General features: G+C 38.8%; 1 protein-coding gene across 6 annotated transcripts in view; it reads left to right on the top strand.

The window, feature by feature from the left end:
• LOC140843075 (zinc finger protein 337-like) overlaps positions 1-23,238 on the top strand; it is a 37,131-nt gene extending 13,893 nt beyond the window's left edge. For 4 of the 6 annotated variants that reach the window (XM_073223065.1, XM_073223068.1, XM_073223066.1 and 1 more), the window contains one exon: positions 143-9,400. In XM_073223065.1, the coding sequence (XP_073079166.1) occupies positions 143-2,364 (2,222 nt within the window). In that variant the 3' untranslated portion in view covers positions 2,365-9,400. Of the gene's footprint in view, positions 1-142; positions 9,401-22,816; positions 22,996-23,153 lie in introns of those variants that run through there. The other 2 variants (XM_073223070.1, XM_073223069.1) reach the window with 2 other exon arrangements.
• Positions 23,239-23,491: the final 253 nt, after the last annotated feature.

Genomic DNA, 23,491 nt, shown 5'->3' on the forward strand with positions numbered 1-23,491 from the left:
CAAACAGCAAGATTTCATTCCTTTTTAAACTGAGGAGGATTTATAATGTATATGATGCTCTTGCTGAAGTTTTGAAAGCAAACTATAGAGGAAATCCTTCTGTAGTGTGTACTATTCCTGACTGGGCACTTTTTGTCTCCAGCAGAAGCAAAGCCAGAAATCCATCTCTCTCCCTGCTGCCCACTGGCCTGCACTCAGCACATCCTCTTGAGCCACACGATTTACAACCATTCTGCTCAGATGTCTGCAGGTGCACGTGCAACAAATTACCCACAGCCGAGGAGTCCTGGCCTGGAGCACCAGGAGCAAGAGCAGGAAGAACTCTCTCAGCAGAGCGACCAGAGTGATAGGGGTGCAGGTCAAGAGAGAGAAGAAAACTCCCAGACCTTGTTGAGGAGGGGGAGTCAGATGTCTGGGATAACTTCCAGCCCACACCCCACCCAGGCAGTAAGTCTGGGGGAAAGGAACTCAGTGGTGGAAATAGAGGGCAGCCAAGCCCAGAAGGTACATCCTAAAGAAACAGGCAAAGTATTAAAAGGAAGAGAAAATTCAGGATGGGAAGCATTCCGATGTGCTGAGTGTGGGCAACGCTTTAATCAGAAGGCAAAACTGCTTGATCACAGAAAAGCACATTATGGACAGAATCTTTTAACATGCAGGGAGTGTGGACAGGACTTTACTGATAAGTCAGCACTATTGTTGCACCAGAAGATGCACCGAGGAGAGACTCCTTATATGTGCAGGGAGGGTGGGCTAGACTTCAGCAGTAAGTCAAACCTCATAACACACCAGAGGACACACTCTGGGGAGAAGCCTTTTGTGTGCAAGGAGTGTGGGAAAGGCTTTATCCAAAAATCATCCCTAATCTCCCACCAGTGGAAACACTCCAGTGAGAAGCCTTTTGTGTGCAGGTATTGTGGACGAAGTTTTAGCTGGAAGTCAAATCTGCTGAGACATCAGAGGACACACTCAGGGGAGAAGACTTTCGTTTGTGAAGAGTGTGGGCGAGGCTTTATCCAAAAATCATCCCTGATCTCCCACCAGTGGAAACACTCAGGGAAGAAGCCTTTTGTGTGCAGGCATTGTGGGCAAACTTTTAGCTTTAAGTCAAATCTCCTGAGACATCAGAAAACAAACTCAGGGGAGAAGCCTTTTGTGTGCAGGTATTGTGGGCGAAGTTTTAGCTGGAGGTCAGACCTGCTGAGACATCAGAAGACACACTCAGGTGAGAAGCCTTTTCTTTGCAGTTATTGTGGGCGATGTTTTAGCTTGAAGTCAAATCTCCTGAGACATCAGAAGACACACTCAGGCGAGAAGCCTTTTGTGTGCAAGGAGTGTGGGCAACGCTTTATCCAAAAATCATGCCTGATCTCCCACATGAGGGCACACTCACAGGAGAAGCCTTTTGTGTGCAAGGAGTGTGGGCAAGGCTTTATCCGAAAATCATCCCTGATGTCCCACCTGAGGACACACTCAGGAGAGAAGCCTTTTGTGTGCAGGTATTGTGGGGTAAGTTTTAGCCTGAAGTCAAATCTCCTGATACATCAGAAGACACACTCAGGTGAGAAGCCTTTTGTGTGCAAGCATTGTGGGCAAAGCTTTACCCAGAAATCATCCCTCATCTCCCACAAGTGGAAACACTCAGAGAAGAAGCCTTTTGTGTGCAAGGAGTGTGGGCAAGGCTTTATCCGAAAATCATCTCTGGTCTCCCACCAGTGGAAACACTCAGGGGAGAAGCTTTTTATGTGCAGATATTGTGGACATAGTTATAGCTCGAAGTCAAATCTCCTGAGACATCAGAAGGTACATTCAGGGGAGAAGCCTTTTGTGTGCAAGGAGTGTGGCCAAGGCTTTACCCGAAAATCATCTCTGGTCTCCCACCAGAGGACACACTCAGGGGAGAAGCCTTTTGTGTGCAGGTATTGTGGATGTAGTTTTAGCTCAAAGTCAAGTCTCCTGAGACATCAGAAGACTCACTCAGGGGAGAAGCCTTTTGTGTGCAAGGACTGTGGGCAAGGCTTTATCCGAAAATCATACCTGATCTCCCACCAGAGGACACACTCAGGGGAGAAGCCTTTTCTTTGCAGTTATTGTGGACGAAGTTTTAGCTTGAAGTCAAATCTCCTGAGACATCTGAAGACACACTCAGGGGAGAAGCCTTTTGTGTGCAAGGAGTGTGGGCAAGGCTTTATCCAGAAATCATCCCTAATCTCCCACCAGTGGAAACACTCAGGGGAGAAGCCTTTTGTGTGCCAGGAGTGTGGGCAAGGCTTTATCCGAAAGTCATCCCTGATAGCCCATCTGTGCAAACACTCAGAGAAAAGCCTTTTGTGTGCAGGTATTGTGGGCAGAGTTTTATCTTGAAGTTAAATCTCCTGAGACGTGAGGAGACAAAGTCAGTAGTGAGAAATGTCTTTTGTGTGCAAGGAGTATGAGCAATGCTGTACCCAAAAATCACCTCTGATCTCCCACCAGTAGAAACAGGTGAGAAGCTGCAATTCCTGTAGTGAGTGTGGGGAACAGTTTGTCCAGAAGTCAGTCCTTGTGAAACACTGGAACACAGGGAAGAAGTCTGTGTGCAGAGTATGGGCAAGTGTGGAAGTGGGAAATGACAAGAAAGGTGCATGATAGAACCTGCCAGGTAACGGTAAGGGGTCAGATCACACAGGTGTATGCACATGTGAAACTCCCTGAATTTGGGATTTGGATTAAAATGGCAGAATAGTATGGCAAGGTGGAAACGTCCTCCCCCAAACACATAAAAGCAGAAAATACAGCAAATACAACTAAGCCTGAAAATGACCTGAAGATTGTAGAACAGATAGCCTACACCTGAGAAAGAAGAGAAAGGCTCACAGAAAAGGGCAGTGACAGAGTCGGGACTGAGCAGGACCCAAGCCCTTCCCCCAATCCAGTCCCACTAGCTGGAGAAAGAGGCCTGGAGTGGGAAGGCGGAAAGAGCCCAGGAGTGCTGCACAGCTGGCCATGGAGATCTCCGGCAGCACAAGCCCACATTACATTGGGTTCTGGTGTTCAGTGGAGCTGCACACCAGGGACAGGCCGAAAGCTCTGGGAGGCTGATTCCAGCTGCTTTGGGAGGACCAGCATGCTCTGCCAGGCCTGAGACCCAAAGCAGAGGTGGCAGTTTGAAAGACTTTATAGCAATAGGAAAGGTCACTGGGGCAAGGGTTGGATGGAACTCAGAAGAAAGGCAGGTGGAAAATACCTCCCAAGCCATACCTCAGCCCACCAGATGGGGAACTCTTGGGTGTCCCAGATGCTCCATCTCCCTTGCTGGAAATGGAGCCCCAAGGCTGCTCCCTGCACACACTCTGCTGGGAGCCAACCCACTTGGCCCAGCGGCAGCATCAGCCTTTGCTGCCTGGCAGGCAGTGGGAGACGCTCCCAGCTTCCTTGGCTCCATTTGCAGCCCAACCCGGTTGATGCCTGCAGGAGCCAGCCCCAAGAGTTCCTTCCTGTGGGTATCCAAGCCCAGTGCTGTGGGTCCAGGCACAGCTGCACATTGGTCCACCCATTCCATGAACCCTGCAGCCCTGCTATTACTGCAGGCAGGCAGAGGGTAGCCCTGCCCACAGCGATTTTAGCGGAGATTACAGAGCTGATTGTGAAGGTAGCAGCTTAAGCAAGCCACCACCCACACTTAGACCACTACAGACGCCAGATAGAAAGATGCTACACCCATGACACGCCAAGCTGGAGCCTCCACAAAGTAAAACCATGCACTAGAGAGTAAAAATCTTGAGCTTCTGGGCACTGTATGATGCCTTCATAAAGCTATTACTCTGTAGGCTGGAAAGTATAGCAGAGCCAAATACAAAGGAAGAAACACAGAAACCCTGGCAAAGTGAGTAGGCAGAGAAGTATGATTCAATCAGAAGTACATGACAGAACCCCAGAAAGGGCTAAATGGAACACAATACCAATCTGAAATCTGCTTGAGCTAAGGTTGACCCAAGAGCAACCAGATTTCAAAATAAAAGTCTTGAACATGCTCACGGATTTACAGAAAAGTGTTCACGATCTCAGAGAGGACTTCAACAAAGAGAAAACCTGAAGAACTCAGAGCTGAATACAGTATCTGAAGTGGAACATAATGGAGGAATTTAAATGATTAGATCATGTAGAGGAGATGGTAAATGAAATGGAAATTAGCAAACAGGAAAACAAGAACCTGAGAAACAGAAAGAAGGATCTCCACAAATGAAAGGATAATGAGAGCTGTGTGATCAATCCAAATGAAACTATTTTCATAATAGAAGTATAAGAAGGAGATGAGAGAGAAAAAGGAATAGAAAGTCTCTCTGGGGAAATAATTGTTGAAAATTTCCCCAATCCGGAGAAGGAAATACTCAGGTCATGGAAGAACAGAGACCCCTAACAAAAGGAACTCCAGGAAGACAACACCAAGACATATAATAATGAAAATGGCAGAGATCAAAGATAGGGAGAGTGTTGAAAGCATCCAGAGAAAAAGGATTACTTATAAAGGAAATCCCAATAGGCTATCCACAGACTTCTCAATAGAAACTCTTCAGGCTGGGAGTGCCAAGATGTACATTTAATACAGAAACAAGGACCTCCAGCCAAGAATCATCTGAGCAAGACTCATAAAAATTTGAAGCAGGGATTAAATAATTTCCAGATAAAAGTTGAAGAAATTTGCTACCACTAAGATAGCCTTACAGAATATGTTACAGGGACTGCTGTAGGTGTAAATAACTTGAAGGCTAAAGAGACTTCACCAGTGAAAATAAGTCCACAGTAAAAGTAGTAGACCAATTACCAAGTAAATACGAAATTAAAAAAACGCAAAATCAACTACATAAAGTCAGTCAAGGGATACACAAAATGCAGGTTGACATGGAAAATGTGGAGGAGGAAGAAGAAAAATACCTTTAGACTGTGTTTGAAATACAGTAATCAGTTTGAGATAGACTACTGTGTAGTAAGGAAGCTATCACTGAAACTTTCACAACCACAAAACTAAAGCCTACAACAAATTACACAAAACAGTTAATTTAAGTAAAAATCCAAATACAACACTAAGGAAAACCACCAATAACAAGAGAATAGTATAAGAGAGGAAGAAAGGAACGGGGGGTGGGGGGGGTAGTACCAAAAAAAAAATGGCAATAAGTACATACCTATCAATAATCACCTGAAATGTAAATGAACTGAATGCACCAATCAAAAGACACAAATGGATAAGGAAAGAAGACCCATCAATATGCTGCCTACAAGAGATAAATTTTAGACCCAAATATATACACAGACTAAAAGTGAAGGAATTGAAAAAGATATTTCAAGCAAATAACAGGGAGAAGAAAGCAGGATTAGCAGTTCTTATATCAGACAAAATTGATTCAAAACAAGAGACAAAGGACATGACATGATAACGGGACCAGTCCAATGAGAGGATATAACCATTATATATACACCCAACATAGGAGCACCTAAATATTTAAAATACTAATAATTAAAGGGGGAGATGATTTGCAATACAATCATTTTAGAAGACAGACACACCACTCACATCAATAGATCAACCATACAGAGTAAATAAGCAGAGGCACTGAACAACACATTAGATCAAATGGACTTAACATATCTCCACAACACCATAAAACAGCAAAATACACATTTTTCTCAAGTGCACATGGAATGTTCTCCAGAATAGATCACATACTAAACCACAAGAAAAGCCTCAATAAATTACAAAAGATCAAAAGTGTATCATAAAGCTCAGGCCACAATGATATGAAACTAGAAATAAACTACATTAAAAAAGCCTACAAACTCATGGAGGCTTAACATGCTTCTAAATAATAAATGGATCAATGAACAAATTAAGTCAATTCATGAAGACAAATGAAAACAAAAACACAATAGCCCAAAATCTGTGGGAGGTGACAAAGGGAGTTCTAAGAGGAGAGTACATAGCAGTAGAGGATTACCTTAAGAAACAACAATCCCAAATAGTATAAAATCACAAAGAAACAAGAAAAAGAGCAAATGAAGCCCAAAGTTAGAAGGAGGGATATAATAAAGATCAAAGAAGAAATAACAACAAAAAATGAAACCAGGAGCTGGTTTTTTGAGAAAATAAACCCATAGCCAGACTTATCAAGAAAAAGAGTGTATGCAGAAAAACAAAATCAGCAACAAAGAAGGAAAATCAACAGATATCACAGAAATACAAAGAATTATTAGAGAATACTATGGAAAATTATATGCCAAAAAATTGGACAACCAAGAAGAAATAGACAATTTCCTAGAAAAATACAGCTGTCCAAGGCTGACCCAGGAAGGAACAGAATCCAAACAGAACAATCACCAGCAAGGAGATCGAGTTGGTAATCAAAAAGCTGAGGTACAATGGCTTCACAGCATAGTTCTACCAAACATTTAAAGAGCTAATACCCATCATTCTTAAAGTATTCCAAAAAGTAGGAGAGAATACTTGCAAACTCATTCTGTGAGGCCAGCATCACTCAATACCAAAACCAGAGAAAAAGTAGACCAACATCCCTGGTGAACATAAATGCAAAAGTGCTCCACAAAATATTAGCAAACCAAATCCAAAAATACATCAAAAAGGTCATCATGACCAAGTGGGATATATTCCAGGGATGCAAGGATGGTGTACAATATTTTTAAATCAATATCGTACACCACATTAACAAAAATGATGAAAACCACACGATCATCTCAATAGAGGCTGAAAGCATTTGAGAGAATTCAACATCCATTCATGATAAAAACAAAATGTGTATGGAGGGTATGTACATCAACATAATAGCCATATATGACATCGTAGTCAGCTTCATACTTAATAGCTGAAAGCTTTTCATCTAAGGTCAGGAACAAGACAAGGATGCCACTCATCACTTTTATTCAACATAGTACTGGAGGTCCTATCCATGGCAATCAGAAAACACAGAGATAAAAGGGATCAATTGGTAAGGAAGAAGTTAAACATTATTTGCAAATGACATGGTATTGTACATAGAAAACATTAAAGGATCCACCCCAAAACTACTGGAATAACTGAATTCAGCAAAGTTGCAGGATACAGAATAAACAGAATTCTGTGACATTCCTATATACTAACAACAGACTAGCAGAAATAGAAATGAGGAAAACAACTCACTTTACAATTGCAATAAAAAGAAAATACCTAGGGAGTAAACCTAACCAAGGAGATGAAAGACCTATATTCTGAAAACTACAAGACACTCATGAGAGAAACTAAAGAAGACACCAATAAATAAAAATCTATCCTGTGCTCATGGATAGGAAAAAAAATATTGTTAAAATTGTCACTCTGCCCAGAGAACTTACAGATTCAGTTCAATCCTTGTCAAAATACCAACAGCATTCTTCAATGAACTAGAACAAATAGTTCTAAAGTTCATATGGCACTAAAAAAGACCCCAAATAGCCAAAGCAGTCCTGAGAAGGAAGAACAAACATGGAGAGCTTATGCCCCCTAACTTCAAGCTCTACTACAAAGCCACAGTAATCAGCTTGGTTACTCATAGATCACAAGAACAGACCCATAGATCAATGGAACACAATACAGAGTCCAGACATAAACCCACACATACATGGTCAGTTAATATATGATAAAGGACACATGAATATACAATGTGGAAAAGACAGCCTCTTCAACAACTGGATTATTGTTTAGCTACATACACAAAAGTAAACTCAAAATGGATCAAAGACCTGAATGTAAGTCATGAAGCCGTAAAACAGAAGAAAACATAGGCAAAAATCTCTTGAATGTAAGCATGAGCAACTTTTTCCTGTACACATCTCCAGCAAGGTAACAAAATAAAAATGAACAAGAGGGACTACATCAAACTAAAAAGCTTCTAAACAGCAAAGGACACTGTCAGAACAGAAAGGCATCCTGCAGTATGAGAGAATATATAAAATTTATCTGATAAGTAGTTAACATCCAAATATATAAGGGACTGTCACCTGAACACCCAAGAAAATAATCCAATAAGAAAATGGAGAACCTGAAGAAGACACTTCTCCAAAGAAGAAATGCAAGTGGCCAACAAGCACATGAAAAGGTGCTCTACATCACTAATCATCAGGGAAATGCAAATTAAAACCACAATGAGATAACACTTCCCATCAGGACAGCCACTATCCAAAAGACAAGAAACAACAAACACTGAGGGTGCAGAGAAATAGGAACCCTCTTGCACTGTTGCACATGACTACAAATTGGTACAACTGCTGTGGAAAGCAGTATGGAGGTTCCTCAATAAACAAAAGTAGAAATACCATTGGACCCAGTAATTCCACTCCTAGGAATTTACTTGAAGAAAACACAACCCCTGATTCAAAAAGTTATGTGCACTCCCATGTTTATTGCACTGTTTACAATAGACAGGTTGTGGAAGAAACCTTAAGTGTTCATCAGCAGTTGAATGGATAAAGGATATGCACATAGACACAGTTGAATAATATTCAGCCATAAAAAGAAAAATTTGCCTTTTGTAATGACATGGATGGGTCTAGAGGGTATTATGCTCAGTGAAATAAGCCAGGTGGAGAAAGGCAAATGCCATATGGTTTCACTTATTTGTGGAATATTAAAAAAAGCAAAACAGAAGATCTTAGACCCCGAGAAGTGACTAGTGGTTATGAAGGTGAAAGGGTTGATGCGGACGGGTGGCTGGAGGGGAATAAAAGGGCACAATAACAATATAAGTTGATCACAGGGACTGTTGAACCATTGTGTGTGTTTGAAATCAACACAAGATTGTATATTAAAGATATTTTAATTTAAAAAATTTTTAACGCACATGGTAATAAGCTAATCCATAGAAAATACATCTAATCAGGCATGTAAAATCATAAGCCGGGATACAGTTTTCAATACTTGGTCCAAGCAGAAGTTCTTTTGTATCAAGAATCTATAATGCAACAAATACAATGGTAAATAAAACATGTTTATCTTCCCTTTTTGAGGGGATCACATGAATTTTATTTTTTCAGAATTTATGTATAGGAAGCAAACTTATAGCGGTCTTAACAAAAGCAAGTACATCTATGTGTGAAGTCATGTTTTATGCATCTAATTATTAATATTTTAATCAACTATTAGAGAAAAGGCTGACTTTCTACTTGCTCTCTGTTTAAGAAATGAAATTGTCATAGGAGGATATTAAAGACTACATAGCCAAAAAAATATAGAAAACAAGAATTATAGAGATAGTAGAGCAGTTCATTAAGAGATACTACAATATCTTTCAGATTTTGTAATATTTGCCATATCTTTGTAAGTTTATCATTTATTGGGATTTCTTTTCTCGTTTGAAATACAATCACAGCTGAAAAAAAAAGTTCAGCACAAGGACATGGATATACTTTTTAAAAAATCATAAGATTTAAAAACACCCTTCGCAAAACCTGACCAACACATCAATAGGACCCAGTATAACTGACAACCTACTTAAGGAGTTCATAGGGAAATATAAAACGTGGGACAAAGACGGCCATGAGAATACTGAAGCCTCTGACACCCATACAACAAATAGTAACAGCCCCACTCTGGGTCAGAGAAATATAAAACCACACAAAAGGCCTATTTACTTACAGTTCTGTTACCTAACACATATTTAGCACCCAATGGAAAATTAAAAGGGCCTCTCGAGAAATCATACAAGGAACAAGAGGAGTGAAATATTTAATGAATTGTAAGAAAAATTAACCTGTAATTCTGTATCCCATGACATTGTCCTTCAGAAGTGGAGAACAAGCCCTTTCTCAGACAACAAGAATGGAATTTTTTCCCAGTAGACAAGATTTGCAAAAAAAAAAAAGAAAAGAAAAATGTGCGTTAGAAACTGAATTCTACATAAGGGTGTTGAGGAATAAGGTAAATAAAAATGTCTCATAACCAGCATCTAGATAACTGTTCAAAATAATAATAGTAAGAATATACCCATAGCTTATGAATAAATGAAAAAAAATGACAGCAGTGTTATAAGGTGCAGGGGTGGGGAATTGGGAATAGACTGTTACAGGGCACCTGAACTGCCCAAAGGAGTATGCTGTTATTTTAGAGGACCTTGACATGTTTATTATAAACTATAATGTTACCTGGACAAAATTTTTATCATTAATTTGCTAAAAGATAAAATGGAATCATGTAAAAAGTCAAAAATCACAGAAGGCAGAGAAAAGGGAAGATAAAAGTGCAGTGAATGCAAAACTATTACAAATATGGTAGATATCAATCAACAATCCCTTTCAAGGTAAAGAACCATATGCTGTGTAAAAATATACACTATATATAAAGACTACAAGTTAAAGAGATGGCAAAAAGTATATCATTGTTATAGTAAAGCTGGAGTAGCTACATTGATTTTAGACAAATTTCAGAACAAGGAAAATTATGGGAGAAATTACATAGTAATAAAGGGATCAACTCTTCAAGAAATTACCACAGTCCTTAATTTTTGTGCGTGCATTTAACACATGATCAAAATACATGAAACAAAAACTGCTTTTCGATCCCAGTGACAATACACATTTTCTCATGCTCAAATGAAACATTCACCAAATTAGACCACATTCTGTGCAGTAAAATGCATCACGATGTACTTAAAAGAATAGACATTGCTATGAGCTGAAGTACATGTCCCCCAACTCAACTTCATATGTTGACATCCTGACCCCCAATTACTCAGAATGTGACTGTATGTGGAGACAGAGTATATAAAGAAGTCAAATTTAAACAAAGTCAGTTGAGTGGGCCCTAATCCAATATGACTGGCATCCTTACAAAAACGAAGTATGACAGGCACAGAGAGAAGACCATGTGAAGACAACGGAACTCAGCCACCCACAAACCAAAGGAGCCTCAAGAGACCAACCCTGCTGACACCTTAGTCCTGGAATTCTAGTTTCCACAGCTGTGGGGAAATAAAATGCTGCTCAAGTCCCCCAGTCTGTGTGGTAATGTGTTATGGTGCCTCACCAAACTAATAGCCATGTCATAAAAAGTTTGCTCTCAGATCAGTCAAATGAAACCAGAATTCTATAGCAGAAACATACATCAAAATATTTGGGAATTTTTAAATGTCCTTCTACATGATATCTAGGTTGAAAAAGGAATCCCAGAGGAAAAGTAAAGTATTTTGAACTACATGAATGAAAACACAAATTATTGAAATTTGTGGAATGCAGTGAAAGGAGTGCTAAAAGGGACATTTATACCAGTGAATGCACATAGGAGGGAGAAAGAAAAAAATCAATGATCTAAGCTTCCACCCTACAAAACTGAAAAGAGTATAAAACTAAAGTAAGGAGAAGAAATGAAACAAAACTAAAACAGATCAATGAAAGGGAAAACAAGAAACTAATAGGGGATTTCAAGGAAACCAAATGGTCCATTGAAAGTATCAAGGAAATTGATCAGGTTAATTGAGAAGAAGAGAAGACACACATTCCTAATATCAAAAATTAAAAATGAGACATCACTATTGATCCCATGGGCACTGAGAGGCTATTAAAGGAATATTATGAAAAACGATGGCCACAGATCTGATAACTTAGCAGAAATGTACCAATTTCTTGAGAGACACAATCCAGCAAAGCTCATACAAAGGAATCATATGAGTAGGACCATATCTGCTAAAGAAATTAAATCAGTAATTAATAACCTTCCAAAGAGAAGGTACCAGGCCCATATGGTTTCACTGGTGAATTCTACAAAACATTTAAAGAATTTATGCCAGTTTCCTACATCTCTTCCAGAAATTAGAAGTAGAGGGAATACATCTTAACCCATTTTCTGAGGACAGAACCCAAAGATAAAGAAGTTTTAAAAAAACTACAGACCAATATATTGCATGAACATAGATGTAAATATCCTATTACCATCTAAAGTCTGGTAAGGTAAAAATAATTTTACTACATGGCCAGGTAAGATTTACTCCAAGTACCAAGGATGGAGCATCATTAAAAATCTTTAGTCACTTCTTGAGGATTAAAGATGGCAGTGTGAGAGGTGAGACAGCTCCTCCCAAAACCATATATATGAAAAAATATTTAATACAACTAATCCTAAAAAAGCAACAGGAAACAAGGCTGTGCCAGACTGTATACACCTGGAGAAAAGAACCAACCTCACAAAACAAAGCCTTGGTCCAGCAGTACCCAGGCCCTGCCCCCACTCCAGCTCACCGGTGGGAGGAAGAGAAACAGAGTGGGTAGGGGTGGAAGCCTGGGGCTGCTGAACACTCAGCCCTGGAGATCTGCTGTGGGAGCACAGACCTACATTGCATGGTAGTCTGGAGATTAGTGGTGTTAGAAAGCTAAGACAGGTGGAATACTTGGAGAGACTGAGATTCCAGCCATTTGTGGAGGACAGGGATCCACATCTGGCTGCACTGGGATAAAGGAAATATGGATGGTCTGAGAGGCTTCCTAGGAGTGGGAGGGCTGCTGAAGGGGTGGGGTTTGCATGGAGCTTGCTGCTTGGGAGAAGGGATGGGTGTACAAGGTTGGGCATGCTTTGCCCAGCAGGTTGGGAACTTTGAAGAGCTTCAGGCACTCCATACCCCTGCCTGGCTGCTCAGCTCTGCAGCACCCCACTGTGATACACAGCCTGGTGTGCCTTCCTCCTGGCCTGATGGTACTGGCTCGCAAGCCAGCAGTCCCTGCCTTGGCATCAGGCCAGCCAAAGGGAGGCCCTGCCTACAGCAGCTACAAACACAAAGCACAGAGGCCCACACCTGTGTGCTCGGCCCACTGGTTGTGGCAGTGGAGAAAGGCACTGCAGCCGGGAATCAGGAAACAGCTCTGTCCTCCCCCCCAGGCACCAGCATTGCTCCCCTTTGATACCCGACATCACTACAGGGGCTGAGCAGCTCCAGAGACTAGAGCTTCTGGGCACGAGAGCAAGACATACAAATATGAAACATGAAAGGAACCTGCTTCAAACCAAAGTCTCACAAACACCAGAAAAAGCCTACGTGAGGCTGAACTCACCAATCTTCCTGAAAGAGAGGTCAAATAAAAATCATAAACATGCTCATGGAGGTACAGAAAAATATTCAAGAACTCAGGGACAAATTTAGGATGGAGATTCAATTATTAAGAATTGCATATCTGAAGTGAAACAATGGAGAAGTTTAAAAGCAAATTAGATGTAGTAGAAGAGATGGTAAATGGAATAGAAATTAGAGAAGAATACAAAGAAGCTGACACACAGAGAAAAAAGGATCTCTAGGAATGAAAGAATATTGAAAAAACTGTGTGACCAATCCAAATGGAACAATATTCTCATTGTAGGAGAAGAACAGAGAGTAAAAGGGGTGGAAAGTGTCTTTTAGGAGGTAATTACTGAAATCTTCCCCATTTGGGGAAGGAGATATTCTCTCAGGCCATAGAGGTGCACAGATCTACCAACACTAGGAATCCAAGGAAGACAACACCAAGATTTAATAATAATTAAAATGGCAAAGACCAAGGATAAGGGCAGACTTTTAAAAGCAGCCAGAGAGAGAAAAAATCACATGCAAGGGAAAAACCATCGGGCTGTCATTAGACTTCTCAGCAGTAACCTTACAGGCCAGAAGGGAGTGGCATGATATGTTTAAGGCAGTGAAACAGAAGGGCTTCAAACTAAGAATACTCCATCCAGCAAGATTATCATTTAGATTTGAAGGAGGAATTAAACAATTTCCAGATAAGCAAAGGCTGAGAGAATTTACCTCTTGCAAACAACCTCTACAGTGTATTTTGGAGGGACTGCTATAGATGGAACTGTTCCTAAGGCTAAATAGCTGTCACCAGGTGAAATAAACCACAATAAAGAAAGTAGAACAATTAATTACTAAGCAGATGCAAAATCAAATCAACTATCCCCAAAGTCAATCAAGGGATAGACAAAGAGTACAGAAGATGCTACCTAATACATAAAGAATGGAGGAGGAAATAAAAAGAGCCTTTAGGTTGTGTTTGTAATAGCATACTGAGTTAAATTAGACTGTTAGATGGTAAGGGAATTACTCTTGAACCTGTGGTAACCACAAATCTAAAGCCTGTAATGGCAATAAATACATACTTATCAATAATCACCCTAAATGTAAATGGTCTGAATGCACCAATCAAAAGGCATAGAGTCACTAAATGGATAAAAAAGACAAGACCCATCTATATGCTGCCTGTAAGAGACCCACTTTAAACCCAAAGACATACAAAGACTGAAAGTAAAGGGATGGAAAAAGATATTTCATGCAACTAATAGGGAGAAAAAAGTAGGAGTTGCAGTACTTGTATCAGACAAAATAGACTGCAAAACAAAGAAAGTAACAAGAGATAAAGAAGGACATAACATAATGATAAGGGGTCAGTGCAATAACAGGATATAACTATTATAATATGTACCCAACACAGGATCACCTATATATATGAAACATACTAAGAGAATTAAAGGGGGAAATAGAATACAATGCATTCGTTTTAGGAGACTTAAACACACCACTCATTCCAAAGGACAGATCAACCAGACAGAAAGTAAGCAAGGAGACAGAGGCACTGAACAACACATTAGAACAGATGGACCTAATGGACATCTACAGAACCCTACACCTAAAAGCAGCAGAATACACATTCTTCTCAAGTGTTCATGGAACATTTTCCAGAATAGACCACATACTAGGCCACAAAAAGAGCCTCAGTAAATTAAAAAAGATTGAAATTGTACCAACCAGCTTCTCAGACCATAAAGGTATGAAACTAGAAATAAATTACACAAAATGAAAAAGCCCACAAACACAAGGAGGCTTAATAACATGCTCCTAAATGATCAATGGATCAATAACTAGATAAAAACAGATCAAGCAATATATGAAGACAAAAGACAACAATAATTCAACACCGCAAAATCTGGGACAGTGAAGGCCATGCTAAGAGGGAAGTATTTTGCAATATGGGCCTACCTCAGGAAAGAAGAAAAATCAAATATGGACAGTCTAAATTCACAAGTAAAACTAGAAAAAGAAGAACAAACAAGGCCCAAAATCAGTAGAAGGAGGGACATAATAAAGATTAGGGCAGAAATAAATAAAATTGAGAAGAATAAAACAATAGAATAAATGAAAGCAGAACCTAGTTCTTTGAGAAAATGAAAAAAATAGATAAATCCCTAGCCAAACTTATCAAGAAAAAAAGAGAGTCTACACACATAAGTAGAATCAGAAATGAGAAAGGAAAAATCACTACCAACACCATAGAAGTACAAAGAATTATGAGAGAATACTATGAAAAACTATATGCTAACTGGATAACCTAAAGAAATGGACAATGTTATAGAAAAATACAACCTTCCAAGTCTGACCCAGGAAGAAACAGAAAATCTGAATAGACCAATTACCAGCAATGAAATTGAATTCATAATAAAAAACTACCTAAGAACAAAATCCCTGGACCACATGGCTTCACTGCTAAATTTTACCAAATAATTAGTGAAGGCTTAATACCCATCCTCCATAATGTTTTCCAAGAAGTAGAGGAGGGAATATTCCCAAACTCATTCTACAAGGCCAACATCACTCTAATACCAAAACCACACAAAGATACCACACACAAAAAAAATTCCAGACCAATATCCCTGATGAACATAGATGCAAAAATACTCGACAAAATTTTAGCAAACTGAATTCAAAAATACATAAAAAAGATCATCCATCATGATCAAGTAGGATTTGTTCTAGGGATGAAAGGATGGTGAAACATTTGAATATACATCAACATCAACCACATCAACAAAAAGGACAAAAACCACATATCATCTCAATAGATGCTGAAAAAACATTTGACAAAATTCAACATACATTCATGATAAAAACTCAACAAAATGGGTATAGAGGGCAAGTACCTCAACATAATAAAGGCCATATATGGCAAACTCCCAGCCAATATCATACTTAACAATGAGAAGCTGAAAGCTTTTCCTCTAAGATTGGGAACAAGACAAGGATGCCCACTCTCCCCACTGTTATTCAACATAGTTCTGGAGGTCCTACCCATGGCAATCAGACAACACAAAGAAATAAAAGGTATCCAGATTGGCAAGGAAGAAGACAAATTATACCTGTTGCAGATGATATGTAGATAAAAAACCCTAAAGAATCCACTCCAAAAGTGCTAGATCTAATATCTGAATTCAGCAGAGTTGCAGGATACAAAATGCACAGAAATCTGTTGCATTCCTGTACACGAATGATGAACTAGCAGAAAAAGAAATCAGGAAAACAATTCCGTTCACAATTGAGTCAAAAAGAATAAAATACCTAGGAATAAACATAACCAAGGAAGTGAAAGACCTATACTCTGAAAACTGTAAAACACTCAGATAAATAAATTAAAGAAGACACCAATAAATGGAAACATATCCCATGCTCATAGATAGGAAGAATTAATATTGTCAAAATGGCCACCCTGCCTAAAGCAATTTACAGATTCAATGAAATCTCTATCAAAGTACCAACAGCATTCTTCAACAAACTAGAGCAAATGGTTCTAAAATTCATACAGAGCCACAAAAGACCCAGTAGCAAAGCAATCCTGAGAAGGAAGAATAAAGTGGTGAGAATTATGCTCCCTGACTTCAAGCTCTATTACAAAGCCACAGTAATCAAGACAATTTAGTACTGGCACAAGAACAGACCCATAACAAATGGAACAGAATAGAGAGCACAGATATAAACCCAAGCATATATGGTGAATTAATATATGATAAAGGAGCCATGGATATAAAATGGGGGTAATGACAGCTTCTTCAACAACTGGTGTTGGCAAAACTGGACAGCTACATGTAAGAGAATGAAACTGGATTACTGCCTAACCCCATACACAAAAGTAAATTCAAAATGGATCAAAGACCTGAATGTAAGTCATGAAACCATAAAACTCTTAGAAGACAATATAGGCAAAAATCTCCTGAATATAAACATGAGCAACTTTTTCCTGAACATATGTCCTCAGGCAAGGGAAACAAAAAATGAACAAATGGGACTACATCAAGCTAAAATGCTGTACAGCGAAGGACACCACCAATAGGACAAAAAGGCATCCTACAATATGGGAGAATATAGTTGTAAATTACATATCCAATAAGAGGTTAACATACAAAATATATAAAGAACTCACATGCCTCAACACCCAAAAAGCAAATAACCTGATTAAAAAATGGGTGGAGCATATGAACAGACACTTCTCTACAGAAGAAATTCAGATGGCCAGCAGGCACAACGAGATCTCACCTCACCAGTTAGGATGGCCAACATAGAAAAGACTAGAAATGACATGCTGGTGAGGATGCAGAGAATGGGGAACTGTCCTACACTGCTGTGGGAATGTAAACCAGCCCAACCATTGTGGAAAGCAATATGGAGTTTCCTCAAAATCTAAAAATAGAAAATACCATTTGACCTGGGAATTCCACTCATAGGAATTTACCCAAAGAAAACAACTCAGATTCAAAAAGGCATATGCACCCCTATGTTTATTGCAACACTATTTACAATAGCGAAGATACAAAAGCAACCTCAACCTAAGTGTCCATCACTAGATGAATGTATAAAGAAGATGTGGTACATATACACAATGGAATACCATTGAGCCATAAGAAAGAAACAAATCCTACCATTTGCAACAACATGGATGGAGCTAGAGGGTATTATGCTCAATGAAATAAGCCAGTTGGAGAAAGACAAGTACCAAATTATTTCCTTCATTTGTGGAGTATAACAATGAAGCAAAACTGAAGGAACAAAATAGCAGCAGACTCACAGACTCTAAGAAGGGACTAGTGGTTGCCAAAGGGGAGGGGTGGGGGATGGAGGGAGAAGCGGACTGTGGGGTATCATGATTGGTGCACATGGTGTGTATGAGGTCACAGGGAAGACAGCATAGCTCAGAGAAGACAGGACTTTCTGGCATCTTACTACACTGATGACAATGGGGTATGGGAGGGACTTGATAGTAAGGGTGAATGTAATAATCACATTGTTTTTCTTGTGAAATCTTCATAATAGTGATACCTTAATAAAAGAACCACGAGTTCATCTGACAGAACCAATTCAAATTTAATGTCAGTTTTTTCTTATCTTTATTATATATTTATCTTTTCTCATAGAAAAATATTGTGGTTTATAATTATACTAATATATTTACTTATCTACTTTGTCCTTTAATATGTATTTTTTCATAATTACAATGCAAACATTAACACCAGCAATAAACCTATTAAATAGAAAAAAATCTTTGATAAGACAAGTTTTGTGTTTTCTTGATCATAAATTCAGATTATCTTTTCTCTTTGTTAACTTGTTTTTATATTTATTTTCTCAGTGAAGAGAATGATGTATGGACAAAATGGAAATATTAGTAAAAGATGGAAAACCTAAGTAGAACCCAACAAGCAATTCTAAAACTAAAAAGTACAGTAACTGGAACGATCAATTTACTAGAGGGATGATTCAAAGACAGCTTTGAGCAGGCAGAATAAATGATCAGTGAACTAGAATCTAGGATAGTGGAAATTATTGAATCAGAGCAACAGGAAGAATAAAAACTGAAGAAATGTGAAAAGAGCCTAAGGGACCTGTGTGATACCATTAAATGGACCGACATAAGCATTGCAGGAGACCCAGAAAGGAGAGAAAGGAGTAGAGACAATATCTGAAGAAACAATAGTTGAAATTGTCGCAAGTTTGGTGAAGGACGAATATAAACATGTCAAAAACAAGGAACAAGAAGATTGACTCAAAGAGACCATACAAGACACATAAAAATCAAACCTTCAAAAGGAAAAGAGGGAATCTTGAAGAAAAATATCTTGAAAAAGCAAGAGAAGATGATCACCAAACTCCTCATCAGAAACTGTGGAGGCCAGAAGGCAGTGGGCTCGTATCTTCAAATTTCTAAGAGGAAAAAAAAAAGTTACTGATGGTCTTACATCTGGCAAAAGTGCCTTTCAAAAGGAAGGAATAAGTCATTTTCAGATAAATAAAAGCTGGGAGACTTAATTTCCAGTAGATCTGCCCTGTAAGATGTGCTCAAGGGAGTCTTGTACGGTGAAATGAAAGGATGCTAGATAGGGACTGGAAGCCTTATGAAAAAATTACAACCTCAACAGAAGGAAATGCAAAGGCAATTATAAAAGCTAATAATTAACAACAGTTCGTAACTCTTTTTGCTTTCTACATGATTTAAAAGACTAATACACTAAAAATGAATCTCAAAACTAGTATCATTGTAATTTTGACTTGTAAATCCACATTTTCTTCTCTATATCATTTAAGGGATTACTGTTCTGCCACAGATTATTTATGTTTTTGGGCATGTGGTGTATAAAGGTATGATTTTGTGGTATCAAAAGTGAAATCAGTGGTAACCAAAGAGTAAAGGAGCAGACCTTTTGTATGCTATCCATTGGTATAAAGTCAAATTAGTTGAGGTAATTGTTAACTAATCTACAAGGCACCCACAAAATAAATAGGTATAGAACAAATAGGAAATGAAATAGCACTTCAAACATTTCACTACCAAAAATCAACTAAACACAAAAGGATATAGCAATGCAGAAAATGAGATGAAAATGCTGTAAGGTGCACAGAAAACAAATAGCAAAATGAGAAAAGTCCCTCCTTATCACAAATTACTTAATGTAAAAAAAAACTTTCCAATCAAAAGACAGAGATTAGCAGAATGTTTAAAGCCCATGATCCAACTATAAACTATCTAAAAAAAGATGCGCTTTAGACCCTAAGACACTAATAGATGGAAAGTGAGGGGATGGAAAAGGATATTACATACAAATAGTAAGCAAAAGAGAGCAGAGGTGACTCTAATATCAATGTAGACTTGAAATAAAAAATACCTGAGACGAGCTCATTATGTATTAATAAAAAGTTCAAAACAGGAAGAAGATAAAACAAGTATAAACATTTATGCACCTAATAACAGACCATCAAATATGTGAAGCAAAAGCTGAATAGAAGGGAGAAATAGAAAGTTGTACAGTTAATAGCTGTAGATTTCCATATGCCACTCTCAAAAATGGGTAGAAAAACCAGAAAGAAAATAAGGAAATAGAGGACTTAAATACAGTAACCCAATTAGATCTAACAGACATGTATAGAACACTCTAACCAACAAGAGCATAAACATTTTTCTCAAGGGGTATTTTCCAGGATAAACCATATGTTATGCTATAAATTAGGTCTCAATGGATTTTAAAAGATAAGTACCATACAGAAATTTCTTAGACTACAATGGAATGAAGTTAGAAGCCAACTACAGAAGTAAAACTGGAAAATCCACAAATTTATGGAAACTGAGCACACACTCTTAAACAACCAATGGATCAAAGAAGATATAAGAGAAATTGCAAAATATTTAGAAATGAATGAAAATGAGACAAGCATATCAAAATTAATGGGATGCAGGGAAAGGAGTACAAAGGAAGGCATTCATAGTGATATTTTTATTGAAGCATGGTTGATATACATTATGTTGGTTAGGAAATTTATAGCTTTAAATGCTTGTGTTAAGAAAACAAGAAAGAGCTCAAAGAACAATCTATAACTACCACATAGGAACTAGAAGAGGAACAAGAAACAAAACTCCAAGGTAGTGAAAGGAAGGAAAAAATAAATATTAGTGGACAGATCAATGAAACACAGAATAGCAATACAACAGAAAAAATCAACAAAAAAATTGGTTCTTGAGAAAAATCAACAAAATTGAGAAATCATTAGTGAGATGGACTAAGAAGGAAGACTCAAATTACTGAAATCAGTAGTATAATGTGCATTACTACTGTTTCTACAGAATTGAAAAGGAGCACATGGAAGTACTATTAGCGATTGTATGACAGCAAATTGGATAACTGAGATGAGAAGGAAAAAGTTCGAGAAACACAAAGCCAAAGGGACAAAAGCATGATGAAACAGGAAGTTTTAACGGACTTACAAGTAGTGAGGAGATTGAGTCAATAATTTAAAATCTGAAAAACAAAATTCCTGGACCAGATGGCTTCACTGGTGAATTCTACCAAAAGATAAAAGAAGAAACTGTATCATTCTTTGGAAACCATTCCCAAAACTTGAAGACAAAGTGAGGCCAACATTACCCTGTTCTCTGCTGGCTGAAAAGTCGTACCCATCTGATGAAAACTAGTAGAAAATTAGGTTTGGCTTTGGACCTTTGCAGGGCACCATGTAGTACTTGAGCGGCTCTTGTTGCTACCATCTGTCTTAAGTCAGCTGTTTGTCAGATCTTGGGAACTACAACATTTCACAAATTTCTGTATCCAATTCAGGTTGCACTCCGAGCTTATCAATGAATGATTGCATGGCAAAGCATCTTCCAAGTAGAAAATTTTTCTTTAGGCCATTAGGCTGGACAGTCTAATGACTTCACAAACCAAATTTGGAGTAAAATGGTTAATTAAGGAAAAAATAAGTAATGATTTGGGTTTTTTGGTAGGGTTTATAGGAAACTACCAACAATAATGTTAGACTCTTAGGATACATGTTTCTATGACTCGTTCAAGTACCCTATGGTTATATTTAGAACCATAGTCTAGATTATGTGCACCCCTGAACCTCTTTCCTTAGCCAGTCATTTCCTGTTCACAGAACAGGAATCTCTGCCATTGTGCAGAACCCTGTTATGTTTACTTCACCCCCTTAACTTGTAAAACAGACTGTGATTTGACTGTCCCACGGTGCTGTTGCTCTGAAGCTAAACACTGTGGAGAGGGTATGTTTGTCTGGAGTTCCTCATTAATGCCATGCGACCTCACTTATTATTCAGCCATTTAAAAATGTTGAGTTGGAGCATCTTGACAGGAAAATAACCATGTGCATGATTTCTCTAATAGACTGATGTGTGATGCTGCAGTCTGCTGTTTAGCTGGGCCCCAGGATAGATCTAGGCAGTGTCTGTTCATTGCACTAACTGACAGGGTCCATCACTCTGATCTTGCGGAGGCAGATCTAAACAAGACAGTTTCCTAGGATGTTAAGTGAGCAGTTCTTCAGCAAAACTGATGAGGGGTGGGGTATGAAGGCGATTCCTTGTCTTCACACTGTATTCTATGCAGTGCAGCGATGCAGACTTGTGAGGGACACCTTCAGTGGTCCAAACTCAGTAAGTGGACACAGAGATAAAGAGAACAGCAGAGCGAGGCTTTAATGATGCTCTTGCAAGATTGGGTGTCTGGTGGGCAGGCACACCTGGGGCACTGGGTGCAAGTAATTTGTTCCCTGGCATGTGAGTCCCTCCCCTGGTTCCTCATTGGCTGAAAACTACAGGGTTCACATCCTTTCCTGGACGTTGTCTAAGCCAGTTATATCCATGTGAGGCTTTCTCTTACATTTGTCTTAATTTTATTGGTGGGTTTAAAACTTCTTTCTCTTCTCAAACAGGTATATCCAGGTCCTTACCAATTCCCCCCAAAGCCCCACTCAGCCTGAGCAGCTTCCTGGCATATTTTCCACCACATAGCCCTTTGTTAATACCTTACTGTTAAAATGGCTAAATCTCCTGGTGGGAATAAATCACATTTAGGTTTTATGCTTTTTCTAACAGTTCCCCCTCTTCTTATTTATGAATTTCTGATTTCATTCCCAGTAATGTATTTCAACTCACGTTTGGCCCTTTTTCAAACCTAATAGATTTTTACTCTCTTTTTCATAGTCAAATTTACCTTCTGATAACATATGATTATTTTGGGTGTTTGTCATAGGTATTTATTTATGGCTGCCTCTCACACAAGGGATGACCCAGCGTGCTGCAGCGGTTCCAACTCCGGCAACCGTAACGAGTGATGTTAAAACAGAGGCGGCCACACCTTTCCACCTTTCCATTTTCCACACCATCCTTCTAACCAGTCTGTAAAAGGGTCACTGACGCCAGGGTTTTCAGGTAATTCATTAGCTAAAGTGGTGAGTCCCTGTAGGGCTTTAGTAATAGTACCATCAGGGGCAGTATTATATGGGATAAAAATATACTTTCCTCCCAACATAACACAGACCCCTCCTTTTTCTGCTGACATCATACCTAACGCTGTCCTATTTTCCCAGGCTGTCCTGCTGGTGGCATCTAATTGGCAAGCTTCTCCTTGACAAGCATCCCTGGTATAGTTAATAAAGCCTTGATTATAGTAAATGTAATTGATCCAATCTACATTTTTGTTGGTGGTGGACCACCGAAATAGTGCTGATTCAAACCCTGCAGCTGTTTGGTTTTGAGCTTTAAATTCATTAGGGACTCCCCTAGGGACTCCTGGTGAGTCAAGGTATACATTAAAATCAAAGGATCCTTGTAATGCTCTGCAATTTTTATGAAAAATTTGTTTTCCATTGAGTGTGGAGAGAACTGCCAGGGTAAATGGAGCAGACAGCTGGACCGAAGCTCAAGT

This window comes from Manis javanica, chromosome 15, assembly GCF_040802235.1.
Source record: "Manis javanica isolate MJ-LG chromosome 15, MJ_LKY, whole genome shotgun sequence".
Lineage (NCBI taxonomy): Eukaryota > Metazoa > Chordata > Mammalia > Pholidota > Manidae > Manis > Manis javanica.